The sequence below is a fragment of the Balaenoptera borealis genome (genome assembly GCF_965194805.1).
Source record: "Balaenoptera borealis genome assembly, chromosome: 1".
NCBI lineage: Eukaryota > Metazoa > Chordata > Mammalia > Artiodactyla > Balaenopteridae > Balaenoptera > Balaenoptera borealis.
In genome coordinates, this window is record NC_138860.1 from 52,302,260 (window position 1) to 52,326,650 (window position 24,391).

At 36.5% G+C, this 24,391-nt stretch overlaps 1 protein-coding gene across 5 annotated transcripts in view; it reads right to left on the reverse strand.

Moving 5' to 3' along the window:
* RASAL2 (RAS protein activator like 2) overlaps window positions 1-24,391 on the reverse strand; it is a 389,073-nt gene that overhangs the window by 149,878 nt on the left and 214,804 nt on the right. Inside the window, exon 1 of one of the 5 annotated variants that reach the window (XM_082366725.1) lies at window positions 2,557-14,883. The exons of the other annotated variants lie outside the window; for them this stretch is intronic. Within the exon in view, the coding sequence (XP_082222851.1) occupies window positions 2,557-2,569 (13 nt within the window). The 5' untranslated portion in view covers window positions 2,570-14,883. Of the gene's footprint in view, window positions 1-2,556; window positions 14,884-24,391 lie in introns of those variants that run through there. 5 annotated transcript variants of the gene reach the window in all.

Sequence of the window (24,391 nt, forward strand, 5' to 3'; positions counted from 1 at the left end):
TGTTTACCTTCTTTGCAAATTTAATATATAAACTATATGGATATATATTTCATGAAAAAAAATTTAGAGAAACTAGTATCAAGGAAAAAAAATCATGAGTAGTGAAAATGGGCCTGACTTCAAAAAAACAATGGTCAAAAGAAAATTGTTTCACATACATAAGAGAGTTTCTTTCCTCATGTCATTCATTTCACCCTACCCACTCCCTTCCCATTTACAATCTGTCTTTGGTCATAAAATGGGCACCTTATTAGCACACTGCTTTTCTCTAACAGAGAAAGTATAAACCTGCATAATCTGACATCTGTATTCAGGACAGAGAAAGGAGTATGTGTTTCCTTCTAATATTTTTCTCTTTCCAATGCATGGTAGTAATTTTATAATTATCAGATTGGTTAATAAAGTAGTTTCTTTCAAGTTAGGTCAGTAAAATACCAGCAATAGATTAATGACTTGATTGTTTCTAACATGCGGAAATACACTAAGGCCAAAAGTCCATCTTCATCCATCCATCCATCCATCCACCCACCAAATACACACATAATATATACACATATATCATGGCAGTCCTTTCACATACGCCAGCAGGATAAAAGATGAGAGAAAAAAATCTAAGCCCTGTGTAACACAACATGAACACTGTTAAGTTGGATAGAGCATTATGTCCTCATTCTCACAGCCATCAGTCCTTTTATAAACAGTGTGTTTTAATAATGGATTCGGCAGTAAGACAGTCTCTTGTTTCCTTCTGGGTAGAGAATGTACTTTGTAATTTGATTTCCGATAGCCGAGAGCAGTAGTGAAACTGTTCCTTACAACTTACTGTTCATCCCTCACAAACTTATAAATCACAACTGCATCTACACAGACCTAGTCAAAAACTGGAACAGCAGGTCAAGCTTTAACACAAAAACACTGCATCCCTTCACTGTGCTTACAGCCAAATCAAGCTAACTTGTTCCCAGGAATTGTAAAGAGCCATGACAGATCCTTTTGACAGTGGCTATCTTTACTATTTAGCTCACTAGAATAGTGTGGCCTCTTTCAACCCCACAATGGTCTCCAGAAAAATAGAAAGGGCAGCAACCTTTTTAGGGACTAAATGAAAATGTATGAAGACAGATGTTCACTGTCTGTTGTGACTCTCAAGATCCTCCACTTAAGTTACCATCTAACACATAATTCATGAGGTGGTGTAACAGAGGACCCTTATAAATGGAGGAAACAGAGCTGGACCTTGGATAAGGAAGCAACTGGTTCAAACAGCTGGATAATTTTAAAATGTTATCTTACATTAAAAAAATATAAACATAGAGAAGGCAGTGACTATGGGGTGACGTTTTGCTTCCAGTAAATAGATACAAGTTACCCCAAAACAGCTTTACTAACTTAAATTATACAGTTGCTAAGTCCCAAAGTCTTCAAAAGACATTAAAATCAATTTTAATTTTAATTTCATATACAGATATTCAGAACATGCCACAGCTATGTAATTGTTTATATAAAAGCAACATACAAACTATAGTTATTTTCCTTAACTGAAAGCTATTTTTTATTCTGATAAATATTTTGTTATATATTTTTGGTTTCGAAAAAGAATATGATATCAATATTGATGACATCCAACCCCCAATATTTCCTCCCCATAAGATTTCAATCTAGGTTTACGATGCATTTGGTCTTTAGGCAATAATTCATGGTACCTGAGCCAGCAGATACAGTATGGATAAAGTATAAAGCCTAAATGTATTGATAGCTGGTACCATGAAAAAACCAGTAAACTGCAGATCACGAGACCTGGATTTTCTTTTCAATTCTGTTGTAATGCTGTGATCTCGAGCAAGCATCAACTCCCTTAGACCTAAATGTTCTCATTGAAAATGGAGAGAGTGGACTGCAGTAGACGTCTCTCAAGTCTCTTTCAGATTTAACTTTCAATGAGCTAATTAAAGTTTCTAACTTGTCATCTATTGGCAGAGGATATTAAAAGCCTGCTTGGGCAAAAAAACCCACAAAAAACAAAAAACAAGCAAAGTTCTCATTTGAACTCTTACTGTTGTCTATGGATCCAACCTGTTGAGCTTTCCGAATTAAACAGATTTACTACACGCTACTGAGATTCAAGCAAGGTTGTTACAATATTATTAATGGTCAATATATTTTGTCTCCCTCAGAGAGAAATGGGCTGTATCCATTCCCAGGTATCTTAATATTTCATAAAGAATCTGGGGAAGATACAGAATAAGAAATCCACTTCAAATTATTAAAAGAACAAGTAAATGTTGCAGTGTTAGTATTTTGCTATGATCATTACACCTTTAATTTATCTGAGTTTCTCAGAAGGCTATTCTTGAGCTGGATTTTGTACTGGATGTTGACAGCCTCCACACAGTATTCCTGTGAACTCACAGTAATGAAAAACAACCTATTTTTAAAAGCCAATAAGCACAAAAGTAAACAGTCATTCCATTTGTGTAATTTTGAAAAAGCACACATTCCCTTTAAATATATAGGAACTTTTAATTTCTGTCTCAGACAGACTCTAGGAACTCTTACCTGGGGTCTGCATTTCGTGAAGTTTCTGGGTGTTGCTAACATGATCTTTCCGGCATGCCAGTCAAAACACTTTCTATACCGTATGGTACTCACCGTGCTTGCTCACTTGCTCTCTCTCTCTCCACTTCTTTTTTTTTTTTTTTTTTTGCTCTCGCTCTGTGCCTCAGACAGATTGGAATGTAGAAAAGCCAGAGCCAACGCCAGTCAAACTCCATCCCCCCACACACCCCTCCCCGCCCAGTTCTTTTGCTAGAGAGCACTGAACAATGGCTATCCTTCCTGCTCAGAGCGCCTCTCTTTCACAGCACTGGATGACGGAGGCAATCTAGTTCAGGAGAAGCAATGCGATTTACCAAGCGAGGTAATTCATTTCTTCTGTCCCAAGGGTGGATGTGTACATCTGTGTGTTTTAAGAAGTGATTCATTTTTTTAAAAGCAATCTACTTCAAAATCTGTCCTATTTTAGGGATAGAAAAATAAAACAAATTTCAGAGATTCTTATTTTGAGTGTTATTGTGCTGAATTAAAACATAAACTTTTCAAAACCCAGGGAAATATCTTACAGCTGATGTATATATAGAAGTCTGTTAACACAAATATTATTATCTTAAAGTCACTCAGTGTGTCACCTTATTGCAATAGAAATATTTTAAATTCAGAAAAGAAAATTTTTATTTCTCTGAAACCTTTCATTCAGGTCTTAAGCTAGAACTTCATTTTAAAAATAAAGAATAATTAAAAATTAATTTTATAAACAGAATGGCTCCTAACTGATTAGTCAACTAGTTGTGATGAAACTATAGATAATATCACTATTCTCAGTCATTATTTTGGTTTGTTTTCAAATCTGACGTATTTCTAGGGTTTGTTTTTTCCTACATTCCAAAAAAGGAAGGCAGGTCAATGATGTAATCTTCATTATTGGTATGATGACCTAACACATTCTGAAGCTGCTCGTCTGCTAAGGTTAGCATGTCAGGACTGAGCAATTAAAAAATTCACTGTTTGAATCACTGAGCAGATTCCACCTGCCACTTCAGACAGTAGAACAGGACAGACATGAGAAGAGCCCGGTTTCAATCTTTTATCTACCGTTTAACAAACAGCTGATAGAAACAAATATACTCTATCTCTATTTATGTGTTTATATATATGTATTATATATCTCTCTCATATACAATCTAGATATACATTTACACACAGATATATTTGTATATGTACACATACATACATATGTGTGATGAGTGTGAATGTATGTATCTTTGACACCCTTTTTTCCCTCCCCTTTTTCTCTCCAAGTCTCAATGATTCACATATAAAGTCTCCTTTAATTCCATCATAATTTGGTTTTCGTTATCTGCTTTCATTTTCTTTAAAGGATCATAATACTCTAACATTGTATTTTCCTCTGCCTTTACTTTGAGTTTCCTATCTCTACTTCAGAAGAACTATTCCTATAAACCCTATTGCTACTCAAATAAGAGTCATAGAGGGGGAAAAGACATAAACAAAAAGTTATACAGAAAAGAACAAACTAAGGATCTGACCATGAAGACTTACAGACCACAGATTCCCACCCTGCCCTATATGAAACAAAACACCAACAACCCCTACCCTCTTCTCACTCAGGTGAGCTTTACGCTTTATCATTATTTGTCTCATTTATAATTAACCTTAAAATAGTGCAAAGTATACCAAAATTATTTTTACTTATTATTCCTCAGAATATTTATAAAAAATAAGTCATGATTTCCATCATTCTATCCAAGAGTCAGAGTCTAAGTTAGAGTCTAAGCAGTGAGTCTAAATTACCAGGGAAAGAGATTTCAGCTCAATAAAAGGAAGTCAGAGCCATTGCAAGGCGCTTTCCGAAGGGGCTGCCTACTACAAGAGGCAGTGACTCCCTAACTCTTCCCACACGGGTTGGCAGCCCATCTGATGAATAACTGTAGTGCAGCAGCTCTCAAACTATGCTACTGAACTCGCGTTCTGATGACAAAAAAGAATAATAGCAATCTTCCGTGACATGACAGAGAAAGTTCATGTATACGATTTTTTCAAGTGTGAGTTTTTTCTTTTTAAATATATTTTAAAATGTTAGAATCTGTTACTGTTAATTAATCTTAAAGATGCCTGGAATAGTTCCAAATTCAGATCGATAATGACATTTTCAGATATCTAAAGGTGAATTATAACAATAATTTACTGTGTTCTGCAAAAAGCACTTTTCCTACCTAGAGTTCTGACACTTGAGTAAATCTGAGAAGCACTGTTGAGGAAACAATTTTTCATATACCCAAATATGATATTATTCCATTAGTCAACACTGTTCAAAGGATATTATACACCATATTTTATTAATTTCTATACTAAATCTTTTTCACAAGTAAGCATTCCTATTTATAATCCCATTTTATGCCTTCTAGCCTTGAAGTTGCTGCTTCTCTATCTAGAAGTTCCTTCCTTGCCTGGTCTGCCTGTCATACTCTTATTTACCCTTCAAAACCCAGATTTAAAATTATATTCTTAGTGTGGTTTACCTTATTTCCTACCCAGAGTTGATTACATTCTCCTCTGTATTTTTTTTTTTTTTACTCTCCACTATTTTTTTTTTCTTTATAGCCTTCATCATTCTCTAACATTATACTATGTACTGATGTTTAATGTCTCTTTTCTCCACCAGAACATGAGGTAGATGAGGGAGGGGCTTTGTCTTGTTTTCAGCTTATTGCTAGAGCCTATAACAGTGCCTGGCTTAATAGGTACTTAATTAGTGATGCCTGGATGGAGAGATGGATGGATGGATGAAAGAATATATTTCAATTACCAAACCTTTGTAAGTACTTACACTGAGGAGTGCTTTAGAATAACTTGAGGACAGGGACCATAGCATACCATTTTCTGATGCCACAGCCTAGCACTGTGTATGTACATGCGGTGAAACAACAATATAAAGGAATTCGTCTCAGGTTTGTGCAATTTCAAGTTAACTAATTGAAGACAATTGAATTATATACGAAGGGAAAATAGTCATTTCATCATTTACCCAATTAGGACCTACTTGTAATAGGTGAAATCCTGATCCCTAGATGTTGCTTCTTGGAATAATTTTTAATGTCTCTGAACCCACAGCCATGTGTTGTGCTGCCTTGATCACAGAAATGCAGCTTTTGAGGTAGACACTGAAGAGACTGATAAAATCTTAAACTACAACACTAAGGAGTTCTCTAAGAAGCTGGAGAAGCATGCGTAAATGGCTCACACTCCAGCCATGAGCTCAGGTTACAAAGTAACTGAAATCCATGTCCATGCAGAAAATCCCTCATGGGTTAGAAAAGCCTCATAGAGTCTGAAGGTGCTTTGAAATGATATATTGGATCACATAACTAGAAAGCTCAATTCAGCACCCAGCATATTCATTTTGGTTAGATGAGGGCACTTGAGCCATTTTATTTTTGCAAATAGTCACTATTTTGTCAATATCTGGTTTCACATTTCTCCCCTATACAGAGAGTTGGATAGGGTTGTCTTGACTAATCCATCTTACGCAGTCATGATCCAGCACTGTACTTACTAAATGGTTCTACTAGGTTGAACTACGTGAAAATGCCATTTTTGTAAGTCAAAAATAGTCGAATATCAGCAATGATCAAATGAATAATAAGAAAGATTCAAACACTGAATGAAGGGTTGGAGTAGATAATTTTAAAGGTCTCTTCTGGTTCCAGAATTCCATATTATAATTCAAACATAAATAAGAGCATCAATCAAATTTAAAGTTTGGTCACCACCTTGTCAAACTATGGTCCTATTATAACTTAACACAGCACTCTGTTCTTGTCCTTCTTGGAACTTATATAATGTCTACCACATAATAAATGCTTAATAAATATCTGCTAAATAAACAAATAGCTTGAAAACAGGTATAAATGGACTACCGAAGGCTGTATCTATGTGAGTTTCCAAGTTCAGTGTCAACGAATATTGGTTTTCTTTTTAAAACGCTAGGATATTTTTTTTCCAGTTATGAATCAAACAGTATGTTTTGTGAACTTTGAAGAATATGGATAGTATATTTTCTCCCTACCCCTTACAAAAGTAATTATGGAATTCTGACTTTGGTACAGGTATAGAAGTCAATGTAACAGCCATTAAGAAACCCTAAAACTATAGATGCATGATTTTCTGAAAATCAAAGGGCACACACAAAAAAGCTAGCTGCATATAATTAAAAGTTACTTGCACATCCACTTTCTTATCAAACAAATTAACAAATGAGCAAACAAACAAAAAATCCTGGTAATACATGTCATCTCCTCCTCCAAGCAGATACACACATTGATAGCAGTCAAACTGAGGTGTACACCAGTCTGTACGTGTGCTCCCTCTTCTGAACAGCAGATGATCAGAGACACAGCTTCTTCTAACCATAAACACAGTTTCTTTTAATGTCTCCCCATAAACCAGACTGACATTCTGATGCTGTGGCCTTCCTACTGCATTCTTTTCAGAGTTCGTATTAGAAAAGGAAACCATTGTTTATAACTAGAATGACAAACACCAAAGTCACCCACTTATTCAGAAATGCCACTGAAATTCTAATTTTTATTCCATTTTATTTGTATATGATGGGACCACAAGGCATACTTCTCTTCTGATAAAAAGGCATTATAAAGACCAGAGGATCTGTTAGTCATATGGTTAGCAAAGTACTCAGAGTGTTTAGAAAAGGCACATGCCAGACAAGTGACAATTTTGATGGCCACACAACGTTTTTACAACTTCTGGCTAGGCATTAGAGCTTTGCCTTGCTTTTCCAGCTAAGATGATTTAGTAGACTGCATTTGCTTACCTGAAATGGCCACTGGTCAGGAGAAAGCACTATAAAGAGCAGGCAAAATCACACATCAGTCACCCTTCTCAATACTCAGGCTGTCATATGAATAGGACCATACTTCAAAGAAAAATAAGCAAAACCTTTGTGGAAAAATCCAGGTAAATCTTTTTCTAGTTTTATTTCAGTGTATGAGTAATAATATACTACAGAAACAAAAGCAACACTTCTATTTCTATGAAAAAAATCATTAATAAACAGTAAGAAGCAACTAAAAGCTTTCTGGGATAGGGTTGGATATTAATGGATATCTCAATGTGTTCACAGAGCCAAGGACATGCCTATGACATTGGCCCTCCTCATGTAAAAGAAGAGCTTAAATTGAACTTTAATAAAACTTTCAAAAACTCATTTTCTTCAGTGGCTTTAAAATACATATATAACTATCTGCACGGCTTGGCTTGTTGATTTCCTGTTAAGCTAATCTGCTGTCACAACTGAAGTACTATTAGTCCACCTTTCCCATATAATGCAGATAACACTTCAGTTTCAGTAAAAATATGTCATTAGGCATTTATTTTTGCCTTACTTTTAAAGAATATTTGCGAGTGTGGGCTACTGTTTCCATAAATCTACTTATAAAAAGCAAAGATGTCATGGTACAGTCATCTTTGGCATACCACTGATACAACAACATATACATGTACTATATAATTGAAAACACTAGCGCATACTGCAGGTAAAGTCCACTTCACTCAATTTCCATTACTCTCTTACAACTAACTAAAGCAAGCTAAAATCTAGCAGAACTCCAAGATATAAATCATGAAGCAAAGAGGACATCAAAATGGACAACAGACACATGAAAAGATGCTCAACATCACTAGTCATCAGGGAAATGCAAATCAAAACTGCAATAAGATATTATCACCTCACACCCGTCAGAATGATTATCATCTAAAAGACAAGGGACAACAGGTTCTGGTAAGGATGTGGTGAGAAGGGAACCCTCATACACTACTGATGGGAATATAAATTGATCCAATACTATGGAAAATAATATGGGTGTTCCTCAAAAAATTAAAAATAGATCTACCATACAATCCAGCAATTCCACTACTGGGTACATACCCAAAGGAAATGAAAACAGTATTTTAAAGAGATATACACACTCCCATGTTTACTGCAGCATTATTCACAATATCCAAGATACGGAAACAACCTTAAATGTCCATCAACAGATGAGTGGGTAAAAAAGATATGATTTATATACCGATGAAATATTATTAAGCTATGAGATAGGAGGATAGCCTGCCATTTGTGACAACATGCATGGACCTTGAACACATTATGCTAAGTGAGATAAGTCAGACAGAGAAAGACAAATATGGTATGACATCACTTATATATGAAATCTAAAATGTCAAACTCAAAACAAACAAGTCAGACAGTAAAATGGTGCTTACCAGAGGATGGGTTTGGGGGGATAAAACTGATGTTGTTTAAGGGTACAGACTTGCAATGGATAGTAAGTAGGCCATAGAGATCTAATGTACAATGTAATAAATATGGACAACAAAATTATATTACAATTATGTAATGTGATAAATAGCATTACAACGGTAATCATATTACAATATATAAATGTATCAAAGTAACACGTTGTACACCTTAAATTCATACAATGTTATGTGTTAAATATATTTGATTTTTAAAAAGATGGCTCTGATTATTTTTTAATAGAAAAATCCATTCCCCAAAGGAAAACTGAAATTCTTAAGCAAGGGGAAAATTAATCTGTGGTACTTCTAGTCATTACTTCTGAACCATTAGGATGGTGATAGTAATAAAAATTAGACCCTTTTATTCAATTATATTCTAGGCTCCAAGAGTGCATCTCTGTTCCACTTAATGATACTAGTGTTATTACATTTTCGTTTCAAATATTACATTTTGAAATACATACATTTTCCCCCTATTTTTTGAGAAGGGTTATTTTTGAAAGTTCCTATGTAATGATATGAGATTTTTTCTTATTTTAAAAGGTGAGATGAATGATCCGCCAATCTGTTAAAGTCAAGTGTAAAACACTATGGACATGAAAAATAACTCCATAAATAATCATTTTCAGTTTTAGAAAATATCAGTAAATATGAAAAATAACTTTCAAGAGGTTAAACTTCCTTCTAAATTTCTGCACATACGGTAAAAAATAATTCTTTATAGTTACCGAATAAAGTTCTACATAATAAGAAATAAATTAGATAGTCTTCCAGAAAAGGCAAAAGCAATGGTACAAAAGGTACAGAATTATAAGACAAGGCACATAGTCAATTCCAAACCAGCAATCCTACAAAGAAAGCACCATGTAGTTCACCAACAAAAATACTGCATTCAAGGATTGATTTGCCATTTGCTTTAATAACAAATTTTTCGGTCCGTCACAACGGATAACGTATTTTCTCTCCGCAACAGAACATGGCATCTAACTTTATTATTGCTGAAGCTAAAAACCAATGAAAAACTTGAAAATCATCTATGAGAGATTTGTTTCAGTGATAGGAGTGATGTAACTCCAATAAAAAACAAAAATTTGGGTTTTAACATATTCAAGAATTATGATTATGTGCCTGTACTATTCTTTAATCTACCTTCAATAATGGTTACTATTAACAGATAAATCTGCCCCAGGATAAAATAAAGTTAGAGCGCCTATGGCTTGGGTTTTTGAACTAATTTAAAACTAAATAATGTATTTAACATGCTGGTCTTAAAATGTCATATTGATAGAAAACAGAAATAAGTGAAAAATAGCTATATTTAGGGGATGTCTAATACGTAAGTGATATTTTATAAGTGACAAAAATTGAGAGATAAAAGAGGGGTTAATGAATTTGCTAAGGAAATCGTCATTGGTGACTAGGGGCAGAATCACACTTCCACTATTAGATCTCTCAAGAGGCCATCCAGAGAAATAAGAACAGGGATATTTGTGTACGGGAACTGGAAATATCCCTTTCCCCCTCATGTCAGGAAATAAATACAATGGTTTCTATCTCATTGGCAAGAGAAAGATCACAACACTGCTTTTAAGGATATGTTTTGTCCTTAGAGAAGTTCTAGGCTTGAATTTGTAAAATGTGATTATTATGGATCATGGTTTACCCTGTACCATCAGCTGTTGCATGATTAAAATGATCTCCTATAAAACATTCAAAATTTCCTAAGGCTTTCATGATACATATTTTAAATTCCATATCACATGAAATTAAAAAGAATATGATGAATTGGAAAATGCTGAAAATATATTGTGCATCCTTGTTCACTGTTTAATTAGGCTCAATATTTACTGAGTGCTATTAAGTGCCAACCATGTTCTTGGTAGAGAAGTTCTCTGAATGATGCATGAAGTTGCATCTTTAGTAAACAGAATTTCATTCATCATAGTTTTTCCTAAGATTGCCAATAGCAACAAGAAACCTACATATTTTGTTTTCATATTTTCAAATAAATGACGACACATTATTTTCCACTAAGTGACAGTAAAACAGACAACTCTGCTAATAAATTTATTTTTTTAATGGTATAAGGAGATAACGGTTGACAGCGTCACAGGACTCAGGAGTACTCAGCCTCTTTTTGTTTTAGAAGAGATTTTTTAAAATTAATTAATTAATTAATTAATATTTGGCTGCGTTGGGTCTCCGTTGCTGCGCGTGGGCTTTCTCTAGTTGCAGCGAGTGGGGGCTACTCTTCATTGTGGTGTGCGGGCTTCTCATTATGGTGGCTTCTCTTGTTGCAGAGCATGGGCTCTAGGCACGCGGGCTGCAGTAGTTGTGGCACGTGGGCTTCAGCAGTTGTGGCTCGTGGGCTCTAGAGTGCAGGCTCAGTAGTTGTGGCACACAGGCTTAGTTGCTCCGCAGCATGTGGGATCTTCCTGGACCAGGGCTCGAACCTGTGTCCCCTGCATTGGCAGGCGGATTCTTAACCACTGCGCCACCAGGGAAGTCCTAAGAACTCAGCCTCTTTTGCTCACCACTCTAAGGTGAGCAGCAGAAAGAGCATAGAGGTTCAGAGGACTAACTGTAGGGCGAGATTACCAGGTTCAAATACCAGCTGTGCCATTTACTACTTACAGAGTCTTGGAAAAGCCCTGCCTTGGTTTCATTAAATATTAAAAAAGTAAACAAACAGAGATAATAATAGTACCTAGCTCATAGAGTAAAGTAAGTAAATATTTGCAAAGTGCTTGGAACAATCCCTGGCACAAACCACTATGTAAGCATTTGTTGAATAAAATAAAATAAAAATAGTATTCTGTGTGTTTGGGGGAGGGAGGCTGTAAAAAGGCGGGGGGCGGGGAATGAGAACAGTTTTTATCATTCATCCCTGATTTGACATGGCATTCTTTCCCTCAAAAAGCTCACCTTCTTGTGATAAATATCTTTATGGATTTCTTCATTTACCAGGACTCACAAGCTACCATCACCTTGGATTCTCTAAATGGTTCTTTTCCTTCCATTTATAAAAATGTTTAATTCTTTTACCAGAGATCACTTTTAATGCGTTCATTACATGGTCTAGAGTACATCCCCCTGCAACTACAATCATGTGAAGAAGTCTGTAACTTTGTCAAAAAAGTATTACTCTTACCAAGACTACTAGAGATAAGACACTACATATACCCTATACTGTAACAGTAGATGCCTCGATAAGAAAATGCTGACGTTATAAATTACCCAAGGAGAGGTACAAATGAAATGTTCTGTGAAATAATTTCTCAGTAGGTATGTAGGATAGTATCTTATAGAACTTTGGGCATATATTTCAAGCAGCACCAGCAAAACAAACTAACACATCACTTATGTTCCTCATATTACGGGCTAATATTAGCTCAATCTTCAGCACTTATCCAATGAAATAATTTTGAGAAAAGATTGTGCAGGGTTTACTAGTCACCTGATAGTAATGCTGTAATAAAGTGGAACTGAAATAAACTGGTGCCTTCACTTTAGCAGTCAACAACATTTATACTTTTCCTGCCACAAATGACCCTGATAACTTAAGGCAATTTAGTCAACAATATTATCAACCAAGATTTATTGAATGTATAATAAATACTGATCTAAATACTGCTGGAGATAGATTTTCCTGTCCAGTTGATAGTAAGAAGTACATCCAAAGTGGTTAAAGGGCATTAAATTTTGTCAAATTAATTGTTTGCTGTGTACTTCATTTCTGATTACATATTTACTATCTGTGACTGTTTTTTAATGAAAGGAGTTGTTCTCATGAAAAATCTGGCATCTAGAATGTTTGTCATAATCTATTAAACTATGCATAATTTGTACTTAAAGTCTGAAATTTCAGTACCCTACTTAAAAACTAGTTGGATTTTAAATGTGTTCATACATCGATTGTATGGAACTCAAGATTTCTTTTCTCACAGAAAATACAACAAAACTGGCAGAGAGAAAGAAACAAACATTTAATGAGCACACAGTATGTGCCAGCATTCTTCTGGGGAACTTAATTTTAACATGTTATTTTTCACAACACTGTAAAATAGTAACTATCATGCTGATTTTACACGTTCAGAAGGTTGTTTCCTTAAATTACACATTATTAAGTAATATATGTACATTGTGGGAAAAATCTCAACTATACTTAAAATCAAATAAATAAAAAAATAGCAACCCCATAACCCACCCCATCAAAGGCATTCCTTCTTTTAATTTTTAGCCTTGTCTTTTGGTATTTATCTCAACATTTCTAAATAAAACCTAGTGGTATAAGAATATTATTTAGATATATTGAGATTAAATTGAGAAGGCCCTAAAAGCCTTCTATCCTCTTACCCCAGTTTGGACTGGACACTCTCTCAGCCAGCTACATGGCTGCCATCCCGGGACATTCCTTCACCAGTATTCTGGGGATTCCCTTTGTCTTTTTCTTGTTCTTTTCGATTTACCCCTTCTGTTACTTGACAGATCATTTAGCTTGGAATACAATTTCAGTTTTGAGTCATGTTCACGTGGAACTTTAACAGCACTACTCCATGGTCTTAGCCTCTAACATTGCTGTCAAGAACTCAGATGCCACTCTTATTCGAATGCTGTATAGCATATTTTTGTTTCTGTTTTAAATCCCTATAAACTTTTAGGAGGTTCTCCTTATCACAGATGTTCCGAAATTTCCCGAAGATGTGCTTTGAAATAGGTCTTTATTTACGTTGCTGAGCACTTAACAGGTTCATTTAACCTGGAAACTCATAACCTTCAGTTCTGGGAATTTTTCCTTCAGATCTTGACCAAATGTCCCTTAAACAGTGAGATTTTCCCTGGTCATCTCATATAGAATAATGTTCCTCTGCCTTCTTGCCCACCCACAGTACTCTCTAGATCCTGTACCCCACCTCAATTTTCCCCCACTGCATTCATCACCCTATGACATAACATAGAGCTGTCTATCTTTGTCAGTCTACTCCTACCAGAATGTAAGCTCCATGAAGGCAGGGGCTTTGGTCTGCACTGCTGACTGTTTTGAATGCTTTATTCACATAGGCCAGAACAGTGTGCAGCATTTAATAGAAATTTTAAAAATATATATGATGAATGAAAGGATTATCTCCATAAGGAAAGGTAATTTGCTAAGTCAGTCACTCTGTAGGGCTTTGAATCGGGAACAAAATCTTGGGAAGAGAGAAAAGAGAGACAAGGTCTCACAGCTGCTTGTCAGTAATTTAAGTCATTTTAAAATAAGAAATAGTCAATCAGTAATTGCCATTTGTACAAAGGGATGGGGAAGCACCATAATAAACTGGATTTTGAGTCATACATATTTGGGTTTGAATTTTGGTTCTGCCATTCATTTGGCATCAGTATTCTTGTCTATAAAATGAGGATAATAACAGCATCTGTTTCACAGGACTACTGCCAGGAGTAGATGACAGAATGCATAGCCAGTCCTTAGCATGGTCACTATTTCACCATCATTGTGTCTATCTGGCCACACTTCTCGTTTCTTCATATTCATAACTATTCTTTATTTTTATTCTAAAAATATAAAGAGATAAAACTGATAGAGCAATCAGTGATACTAAGAAACAGGAAGAATCAGAGATTCCCACTTAAAATAGCCAGTTCATGGTATTGTATCCAAAAAACATGACAGGAGGTGAGATAAAGTCTACAGAGCATACTTATTCAAGAATTTATTGAATTTATCAAAAAAAAAAAAAACCCAAGTGTATTAGTTTCCTAGGGCTGTTAGAGCAAATTACCACAAACTGAGTGGCTTAGAAATAACAGAAAATTATCTCTCACAGTTTTCTGGAGACGAGAAGTCCAAAATTAAGGTATAGGCAAAGCTGCACTTCCTCCAAAGGCCAAAGGGGAGCATCTTTCCTTGCTTCTTCCAGCTTTTGATAGCTTCAGGCACTTCTTGGCTTGTGTCTATGTAACTCCAATCTTTGCTTCTGCTTCACAAGGCTTTCTCCTCTGTGTCTATGTCTTCTTCTCTTCTGTCTCTTTTAAGGACAGAAATCTTATTGGATTTAGAACCCATCCAGATAAACCAGGATGGCCTCATTGAGAGATCCTTAATTTAATTTCTTCTGCAAAGTCCCTCTTCCCAAATAAAGTCACATTCACAGGTTCTGGATATTAGGACAAGGCCACTTGGAGATCAGGACATTTTTGAAGGCCATCATCAATTCACTACACCAGGTATATATTTTGTTCTTCCTACTGGATTTTTGTTGTATATTCCTATTGGGTTTTCTCTATTGTTTTTGTAGCTACAAGAATCAGTAAGGGTGTCTTCCTGCCCATTATGCCTTCAGATTCAACAACAGATTATGATGTTATTTATTACCGTCTCCATGGCATTTTAACAGTTTTCTGATATCCAGTTTCTAATTTTAAAAAACTTTCTAGCCTCAAGAATCCACCTTCTAGTTTAAATGGATACTAGAATATAGTGTGCTTTAAAATAGCTATTAAGAGGTCCTCAATGACAGCAACTAAACTTGGATACATACAAATACTAGAATTTTATAAAGAGTTTGGTAATTTTTAAGTTTTATTCAAAATAGAAAAGAAACATTAGTTAGAATGAGATTATCCTATTTACCTGGACATTATTACTACATCAAACTGGTCCTTCAGTAAGGACCTTACAATATTTATATGATGGTATGACAACAGTACTGCAACGGACTAAATGTTGGTGTCCCTCCAAAATTCATGTGTTGAAATTCTAACCACCAGAGTGGTGGGATTAGGAGTTGGGGCATTTAGGAGGTAATTAGGTCATGAGGGTGGAGCTCTCATGAATAGAATTAGTACTCTTATAAAAGCGACCCCAGAGAGCTCCCACGTCCTCTTCCCACCATGTGAGGATACAAGAAGTCAGCAGTCTGCAACCCAGAAGAGGGCCCTTAGCAGACATCAAATCTGTTTGATGTTAAACCACCCAGTCTATGGTATCCTATTATAGCAGCAGGGACTAAGACAAGTACTATATAAGAATGTATTATTTAGGCATAAATACAACAGAGCAGTTAAATTCATTGCTAAGTTTGGGAAAGCTTATGGAAATTTTAGTATAATTCTAATTTATTAACCATAGAAACACATTTAGTTATAAAAGCTCATCTTTATCAACAACCCTATGCTATATCACTGACATTAAACATTATTAAAGAGGCCACATTTTCTCCTCATTCCTATTTTGCATGCGGTTTCTTTTTTGGGAGGCTTACCTACCACTGTGGAACCTTCTAGCTTTGAGCAGCTACTCCAAGGCTATTTTTATCTAATTGTTTTGTGCACTGCTGATGATATTCTGCTTTTAAATATATTTTTCTCTCTCTTACTGTCAGTCACTCCCAATGTATTATTTCACAGGCTCCCTCCCTAGCTCATCTGGTTCCTAACACACATCTGAATACTTCCCTACAGTTCCTACTTCTAAAAATTAATTATAAAAGGTTTGTTTAAATATGTTTTTGACTCTTTGATGGCACTACTTTGAGTAAAGTAAAAGGAAAAAAACCCAAAGTGCTCTAAGATAAAAAAAAATGAACTGACATAAAATAATAATCTTTATTACCAGTTCTCTTTCTACTTCAGTCTCTTTCACTTCCTTCCTATCCCAAGAATTCATCTTCTTTTTACTCTTTTCTACCTTGAATTTTTCCTGTTATTCTCTACTCTGTAGTTAGAAATAACATGGCAAACACAGACAAAATAAAAATTATTTTGTAAGCAAAGGGAAAAAATGAAATGGATGGGAAGTTCCTGTTGTGATATATTAACTGTCAACTGAAATGGGAAAAAGTTAACGTGCAAATTTCTGAAGACAACAGGAAAGTAAATAGGCTGTACATTTCAGAGAAAAGAAAGTAGTCAGAACAATCCAGCAGACACAACAGCTTTATGAGAAACTTGGGAGCTTCCTTTCTTAAGTATTGTTACTACAGAAATTAGATGGCAGGGGAGTGCCAAGAGGGTCATAACAAAACACGCTTCATCCCTGGAGGCAGCTCCAGTCTGTTTGGATACAAACTCAACTAGATTTTCCACCTCTCTGATTTACAAATCCTTCTGTTTGAAATATAAACTAAAAAGGCTTCAGTAAATAGCTGAGCCAATCCTGCTCCCTCCCCCACCAAAAAAAGAACAGGAGAAGGGGCTGGGAAGGGTTGGGGAGAGGGAGGGGAAGGAGAGAGGAGAAGGAGACACTGCTGGCGCAAGTAAAGTAAGCAATGCTTAGATAATTTTGCTCAACTTATCTGAATCATATATTTTTCCTTTTTGGAAAGTTTCTATAGCAGCCAAGAGCCTAGATCAAGTCTCAAAAATAAATCTCAAGATGCACTATAAACAACTCCACTCCCATCTTTCTACCTCAAGTTACATAACAGAATGGTGAATTATGACTGTACTTCAGAAGAAAGGAATTTGCCAAACTGTGCAAGTAAAAATGGAAAAAACAAATGAGTAAAGTCATGAGATACAGAGACAGGATGCTTCCTAAGATGCCATACCTGAAGTTTCTTTATTGGGTTGGTTTAAACCTGTCCAAGCAAAATGAGAAACATAAAATGAGAAACATAACACTTCTATTATCTCACTGGTTCCATGAGTCAGAGAGAATTGAAGTTTGTCTCAAATTAAAATTTATGTTGTTGGTCATGCATTCTTCTTTCAAATCATAATAAACATCTCCTCAGATAAGGAAGCTGAGGCTGAGGGTTAAAAATGATGAGAAGAGGGGATTTCCCTGGTGGTCCAGTGGTTAAGACTTCGCCTTCCAATGCAGGGAGTGTGGGTTCGATACCTGTTTGGGGAGCTAAGATCCCACAGGCCTTGGGGCCAAAAAACCGAAACATAAAACAGAAGCAATACTGTAACAAATTCAATAAAGACTTTAAAAATGGTCCACTTCAAGGGAGGGGGTATCTGTATGTGTATGGCTGATTCATTTTGTTGTCCAGTGGAGGCTAACACAACATTGTAAAGCAACCATACCCCAATAAAAATTAATTAAAAAAAAAATGGTCCACATCACACACAAAAAAAATCTTAAAAAAAATATGTGATGAGAAGAGATGGAATTGGAATCCAGTTAGGGCAACTTCAAACCTTGTGCCATTTCCACTGCCTCACAACTGCCTCTGATAAAGGCAATTCTTTCAGAGAGAATGGAGAGTTCCAGTCACAGGTATGAACTTTCTTTCCTAAAGCAGTAAGCTCCCTACCTGTGAGATAACTGCTAAATCTGCTCCTGTGATTTTGATAGACTAATTAATCTCTTAACCGAAACGCCAACAATAGCACACACGTGTATGCTATCAACCTGAAATGCAGCAGAAAGGGTAAAAAGATCATTTTCTATTATTAAAAGAACTTATTTTATCTTACCATTCTGTATTAGGAACAAGAAAATATTTAATAAAAGCTATTTACTACCAACAAAATCTTTAAAAAAAAAAAAGCACAGATGCTGCGCTCACTAACACAACTATGGTTACAATATTAACCAGCAGCACAATCTAAGAGTTCAGATCTGACATTTGCAACCAGGTACACTCAACGCTATGACTTGTTAACTTGGACAATGGCGCATATCAACTTTGCATTTATCAGAACCAACAGTTGTGACTGTATAACTGTTTATAGTCCCTGTGGCCGCATAATGATACTAATTCTCTAATATCATTCCTAAAATATTTCTCTGAAGTGGATGTGGTTTTCCCTGCAGAGGATTGGGGTGGAGGGGAAATACTTCCCACACCTAAGATTACTTTTCACTTTGAAGTGCCTCACCTGAAAAAGTCAAGCAAAGGTTTCTCTAATGTGTCAGTCATTTGCTTAACAATCACTCACTCACTCAACCTGCAACCATGCACAAAAACAACCTGCTAGTTGCCATGGTGACACCAAAATGAAGATAGTGTTGTCAACTAAGAGATTCCAATCTAGTAAAGAAGATACACACCAACAACTTGTTAAAGTGTAAGGACATACATTCATTATTACAGGTTAAAAAAGGAGCTGTTTATCAGAGATAAGTGCTGTGAATTCAGATTAGTGGAATAAAAGAAACAACTGCCAAGAGGTGATATCTAATTGGGCTTCAGGACAAATGCGACTATCATAGATGAGGGTGGTGGAGTGAGAGAACATAGCAAGATAATCCAGGCTGATGGCCCAATGTGAGCAGAAGCCCAGGTATGAGAATGCCCGGGAAACCTGAAGCAGTCCTACGAGGCCTGGACCCAGAATATCTGTGGTGGGTAAAGAAAGAGGAAGTTAGAGAGCCAAGTCTGGGTCAGAATTCAGAGGACCTGTAGTGTTATTGCAAATTTGGATTTCATCCTATAGATAATGGAGATACGGCAAAAGTGTTTAAAGAAATAAAGTAATATGATTCAATAGTGATTTTAAGAAGATTAATGCCAAACAAGCAGTGAAAGGAATAACATGAGGGAAGAAGACAGAACCAAGAAGAGATAGATGGGTAGTTATTAAGACATCTAGGTAGAAACAAATGAGTAATGTAAGGTTAGAAGGACTAGAAGGATGGTGGTCATATTAACAGAAACAGCAATCACATGAGAACAACAGGCTGGGGGGAAGGAGGGGATAAAGAAGGGAACTACACAAAGAGAATGGCTTCAGTTTTGAACATTCCAGTAGAGATGTTCAGATGACCAATTGGGAATTCAGGTCTGGAACTGAGAAATTAAAGCCAGAAATAGGGACTTAAAAGTTATTGGCACCAAGATGATATCTGGAAACATGAAGATAGGTGAAGTTGTCTACAGAGAAAGGACAAAGCAAGCAAAGAAGGGTAAGGATAAGACCTTTAGATACCTGCACTTACAAAGAGGGAAATAGTCAAGAAGGTACAGCGAGGGAGAAACACAACCAAGAGAAAAAAAGTAACAGAAGTCAAGAAAGGAGAGCTCTGAAGAGGGGAGGGAAGTCAACCATTACAAACTCTGAAGAGAGTTAGAAGGTGAAGAGGACAGCAGTTATGGAACTTATCACATCTCTGATACTGCTGGAAATTTCAGTGGCAGATGAAATCAGATTTCAAGGTACAGAAATATGATTAGGTAGTGAGCACAAATAAGCTGCTTTTTAGAAAAGGATGATGAAGAACTGAGCTAGTCCTAAAGTGTCCTAACTTCTAGTCAGTTCTAGAACCAGATAATATACTAAAAATTAGAATGTGACAGTTACTGGAGAAGGATGTTTAGTGAATCAGTGAGAGAGCAGAACTAGGAATGACTCAAGTGTGCTATTTTGATTTTAACTTATCTAGCTTCTAAAATAGAGTAAATTTCATGAATTAAATACTTATAATAAAGTGGGAGGAAGCTGGCTTTAGTCATAAAAGCATTTATTTATGTTGCTTATCACCTCAAGTCTAAGAGGACATTACAACTAGTATTGAACAAGCATGGAAACTTGCTTTAGTTATTGTCATCATTTATTTGCTTAGATTTCTATGTCCTTATTGTCAATTTGATCCCATATTCGTTTCCTGTTGTTTCAATTAATTCAGTTATATCAATTTGGTCTTCTTGGAGAAGTCTTCACGGCAGCCTTCTGACTGCTCCAGTCTGAACTGGCTGTCATCACTCTGCGGCTGCTACCGAGCTATGTAACCGGGTTCCCTCTGCACCCTCCGTCTCTCCCCTGAACTGGATCTCCTATCCTATGTCCCACATCCTGCATGTTCATGGTTAACAATGTATCCCATTAGCCTCAGGAGAAATGATGTGTAGCAGGTAATTTTTTTAACCTTGTATGTCTGAAAATGTCTTTATTTTATCCTCATGTGCAATTCATGACTTACAGCTAAATACAGAATTCTATATTGAAATAATCTTCCATCAGAAGACTGAGGGCATTCCTCATTGTTTTCTAGCTTCTGAAACTGCTGATAGAAGTCTGAAGCCATTCTGATTTCTGGTCCTTAGTTTGTAATCTGTTTTTCCTTTCTTTGGCAGTTTGTAAAACGGCCTCTTTGTCATCAGAGACAAATTGAAATTTCCCGAAAATGTGCCTTGTCATAGGCACTTAGTAATTCCTTTCAATCTGGAACCTCATATCCTTCAGTTGTGGGAATTTTCTTAAATTATTTTGCTAGTGATTTCCTCCCCTTGTTTTTCTTTTTCTGGAACTCATTGTTTTGACTTCCTAAACTGATACTCTAATTATTTTATCTTTTTTTTCCTCTACTTTCTGGGATATTTCCTCATTGTCATCTTCCAACACTTCTACTGAGTTTTATTTCTGTTACAATTTTTTTTAATACACAGCAGCATTTTGGCTTTGTGTAACATTCAGTTCTTGTCTCACGTATGTAATATCTTCTCTCTCTGAAAATAATCATATATTTTTTTTAAGTTTTCTATTCCCTGAATATATCTGTTCCTCCAAGTTTCTTTTTCCTTTTGTTTTTTATTTGTTTTGGATTTTTTCTTTCAAGCTAGAGGCTTTCCCTCTGATGACTACTAGCTTTGGGAATGTCAGTGTCCTTACGTCTTTCCTCTTGGGCTGGTTAAGTATCCCCATGGCACTGATCTCCTGCCTGGAGGGTAAAAGGCAAGTGAGGGAGACAGGTGGAGGGGTCTCATCATTCAGTATGCAGGTGTTCATTTTATTCCCTTGTATTTGGTAGAGTGCCCTGTGCTCTCAACTTTGCCTGGTATAACCCAGTCCAGAGACCCTTGAGTTTTCTCCCCCAGAGAATTAACCTACAGCCTTCCATTAGGGTAGAGATGGGTGCAGGAAGAGCAACGATTCAGTGGTCTGGGGGAGAGGAGAAGACTGAGGGATCTACTACTATGTGTTCCTGGTGTCATCGATTCCTGAGCTATTTGAAGATTCTGAGGTAAAATCTGGTTGGTTCTTGGCTTTCTTCGTTGCTAGATTAAGATTTGGCTTTCTCAGGTCAGCTAGGTCATTTACCACACTCCATTTGCTTTCCAGCTTTCAATTTATTATTATGTATTATTGTTTTTTGTGGTTGTTTTCTTCTTTGCCATTCTCCTTATCCTTGAAGGATCATGTCTTTAAAAGAATATCCCTTTACTACAGTTGTAGTGGGGTTTCTGCAAGGAATACAAATTATATGCTTATGTTCAATACACCATTTTTCTCTTCAGAAGTCCAGGCTGAATCAAAAACCATTCCTGATGCCACTCATTACTATTCCCACCCAATTCTCCAACTACCATAGTGGTTTACTAAGGTTAATATTGCCTTAGGACTGGTCGAGAGAGGCCCCTCGCCTGGGCATCACATTTTAGAGGGCTCTACTTGGTTGGTGTTTTGGGGCACCAACCCCAACAGAGCTTGAATGTATCAGCCAGGATGTCCACATGCCTGTTTGTAGGGCCTCTCATGACATGGGACCAAATTTGAAAATTCTAGCCTGACCTTCCAGATTGTTATAAAAGTATACAGTCAAAGTTGAAGAATAGAATGTATTTTATTTAAGTTAAAAAAAAAGTGTGTTAGACTAACTTAAATATTAAGATATGATACAGTTTCTAAACTTAGCAAGTAGCTGGTCCACAGTTAAACACTGACCTCCTTCATGATTTCTCCTTCCCCAGGTCTTCTGGATTTACAGCAACCCTGACAGTAGCCTATACAAATGACTTAACTGAATCAGAAAAGGAATTTTTTATTTAAGACACCTTACTGCCATCTGCTGGACATTTTATAAAATAAGGACAAATCAACAATGAGAATTAGATGACATGTACCCCTAGTTGCTGGGCAACACATAATTTGCACAACCAGATGGGCAGCATTGCCTTGGAATCACCTTTCACAAAACTGAACTAACCTGTACTATTCCATGATGAGGGTGGGGAGGAAGATAAAAGAGCAAATCAGGAATCTAAACATCCACTTATAACTTAGAAGAGACTGTGGTCTGATACCTTGACTCAGAACCGATTTCCTTGGTTTACCGATTTAAGAAATGATTTAGCTGTTAATCTAAATCTAGCTTATAAGAGTGAAATTTAAAAAATGGCTTTAGGACCAATAGGCTGGGAGCCACTGAATGAGGCATGGCCTGGCAGCCTTTTGGGCTAAGGGCCAGCCCTGCCTATCAGCCCACCCATCGTAGTCAGCTCCAACACAACAGAAGGGCCCATGGAGCCCACACAGGGGACACCCCTAGAGTACATAGCTCTCGTGACCAGAGGGGAGTGTCCTGCTGGGCCTCATAGGATGTCTCCTACATAAGGCCACTTACCCAAAATTGGGAAATGTAACTGACCTACCTAATACAGAGAAAGAGAATTAGGCAAAACAAGGAGATAGAAGATGTTCCAAACAAAGGAACAAGACAAAAATCCCAGAAGCAAAACTAAGCAAAGAAGACATAAGCGATCTACCCAATAAAGAGTTCAAGGTAATGATCATAAACATGCTGAATGAACTTGGGAGAAGAATGGATGAACACAGTGAAGTGTTTAACAAAGAGTTAGAAAATACAAAGAAGAACCAAACAGAGCTGAAGACTACAATAACTGAAATAAAAAATATACTAGAAGGAATCCAAAGTAGATTAGATGATACAGAGGAACAGCTCAGTGAACTGAACGACAGAGTAGTGGAAATCACCCAAGCTGAACAAAAAAGAATTAAAAAAAATAAGGATAGTTTTTAAGATACCTCTGAGACAACATCAAGCATACTAACATTTACATTATAGGGGTACCAAAAGGAGAAGAAAGAGAGAGAGGGCGACAGAGAACTTATTTGAGGAAATAATAGCTGAAAACTTCCCTAACCTGGGAAAGGAAACAAATATCCAAGCCCAGGAAGCACAGAGAGTCCAAAACAAATGAACCTAAAGAGAGCTACAACAAGACACGTTATAATTAAAAGGGCAAAAATTAAAGGTAACAAGAAAATTTTAAAAGCAGCAAGAGAAAAGCAACTAGTTAGGTACAAAGGAACAACCATTAGACCAGTGGTCCCCAACCTTTTTGGCACTAGGGACTGGTTTTGTGGAAGACAATTTTTGCATGGATGGGGGGTGGTAGTTCAGGTGGTAATGTGAGTGATGCGGGGGATGGTTCAGGCGGTAATGTGAGCGATGGGGAGCCATGGGGAGCGGCAGATGAAGCTTCGTTTGCTCGCCCGCCGCTCACCTCCTGCTGTGCAGCTCAGTTCCTAACAGGCCAGGAGCGGTATCGGTCCGCAGCCTGGGGATCAGGGACCCCGGCATTAGACTATTAGCTGACTTTTCAGCAAGAACTTTGCAGGCCAGAAGGGAGTGGCATGATATATTCAAAGTGATGGAAAAAAAAAACCTTACAACTAAGAATCCTCTACTTGGCAAGGCTATTATTCAGATTTAAAGGAGAGATAAAGAGTTTTACAAAAAAGCAAAAGCCAAAAGAGCTCATCATCATTAAACTGGTCTTACAAAAAATGTTTCAAAGACTTTACT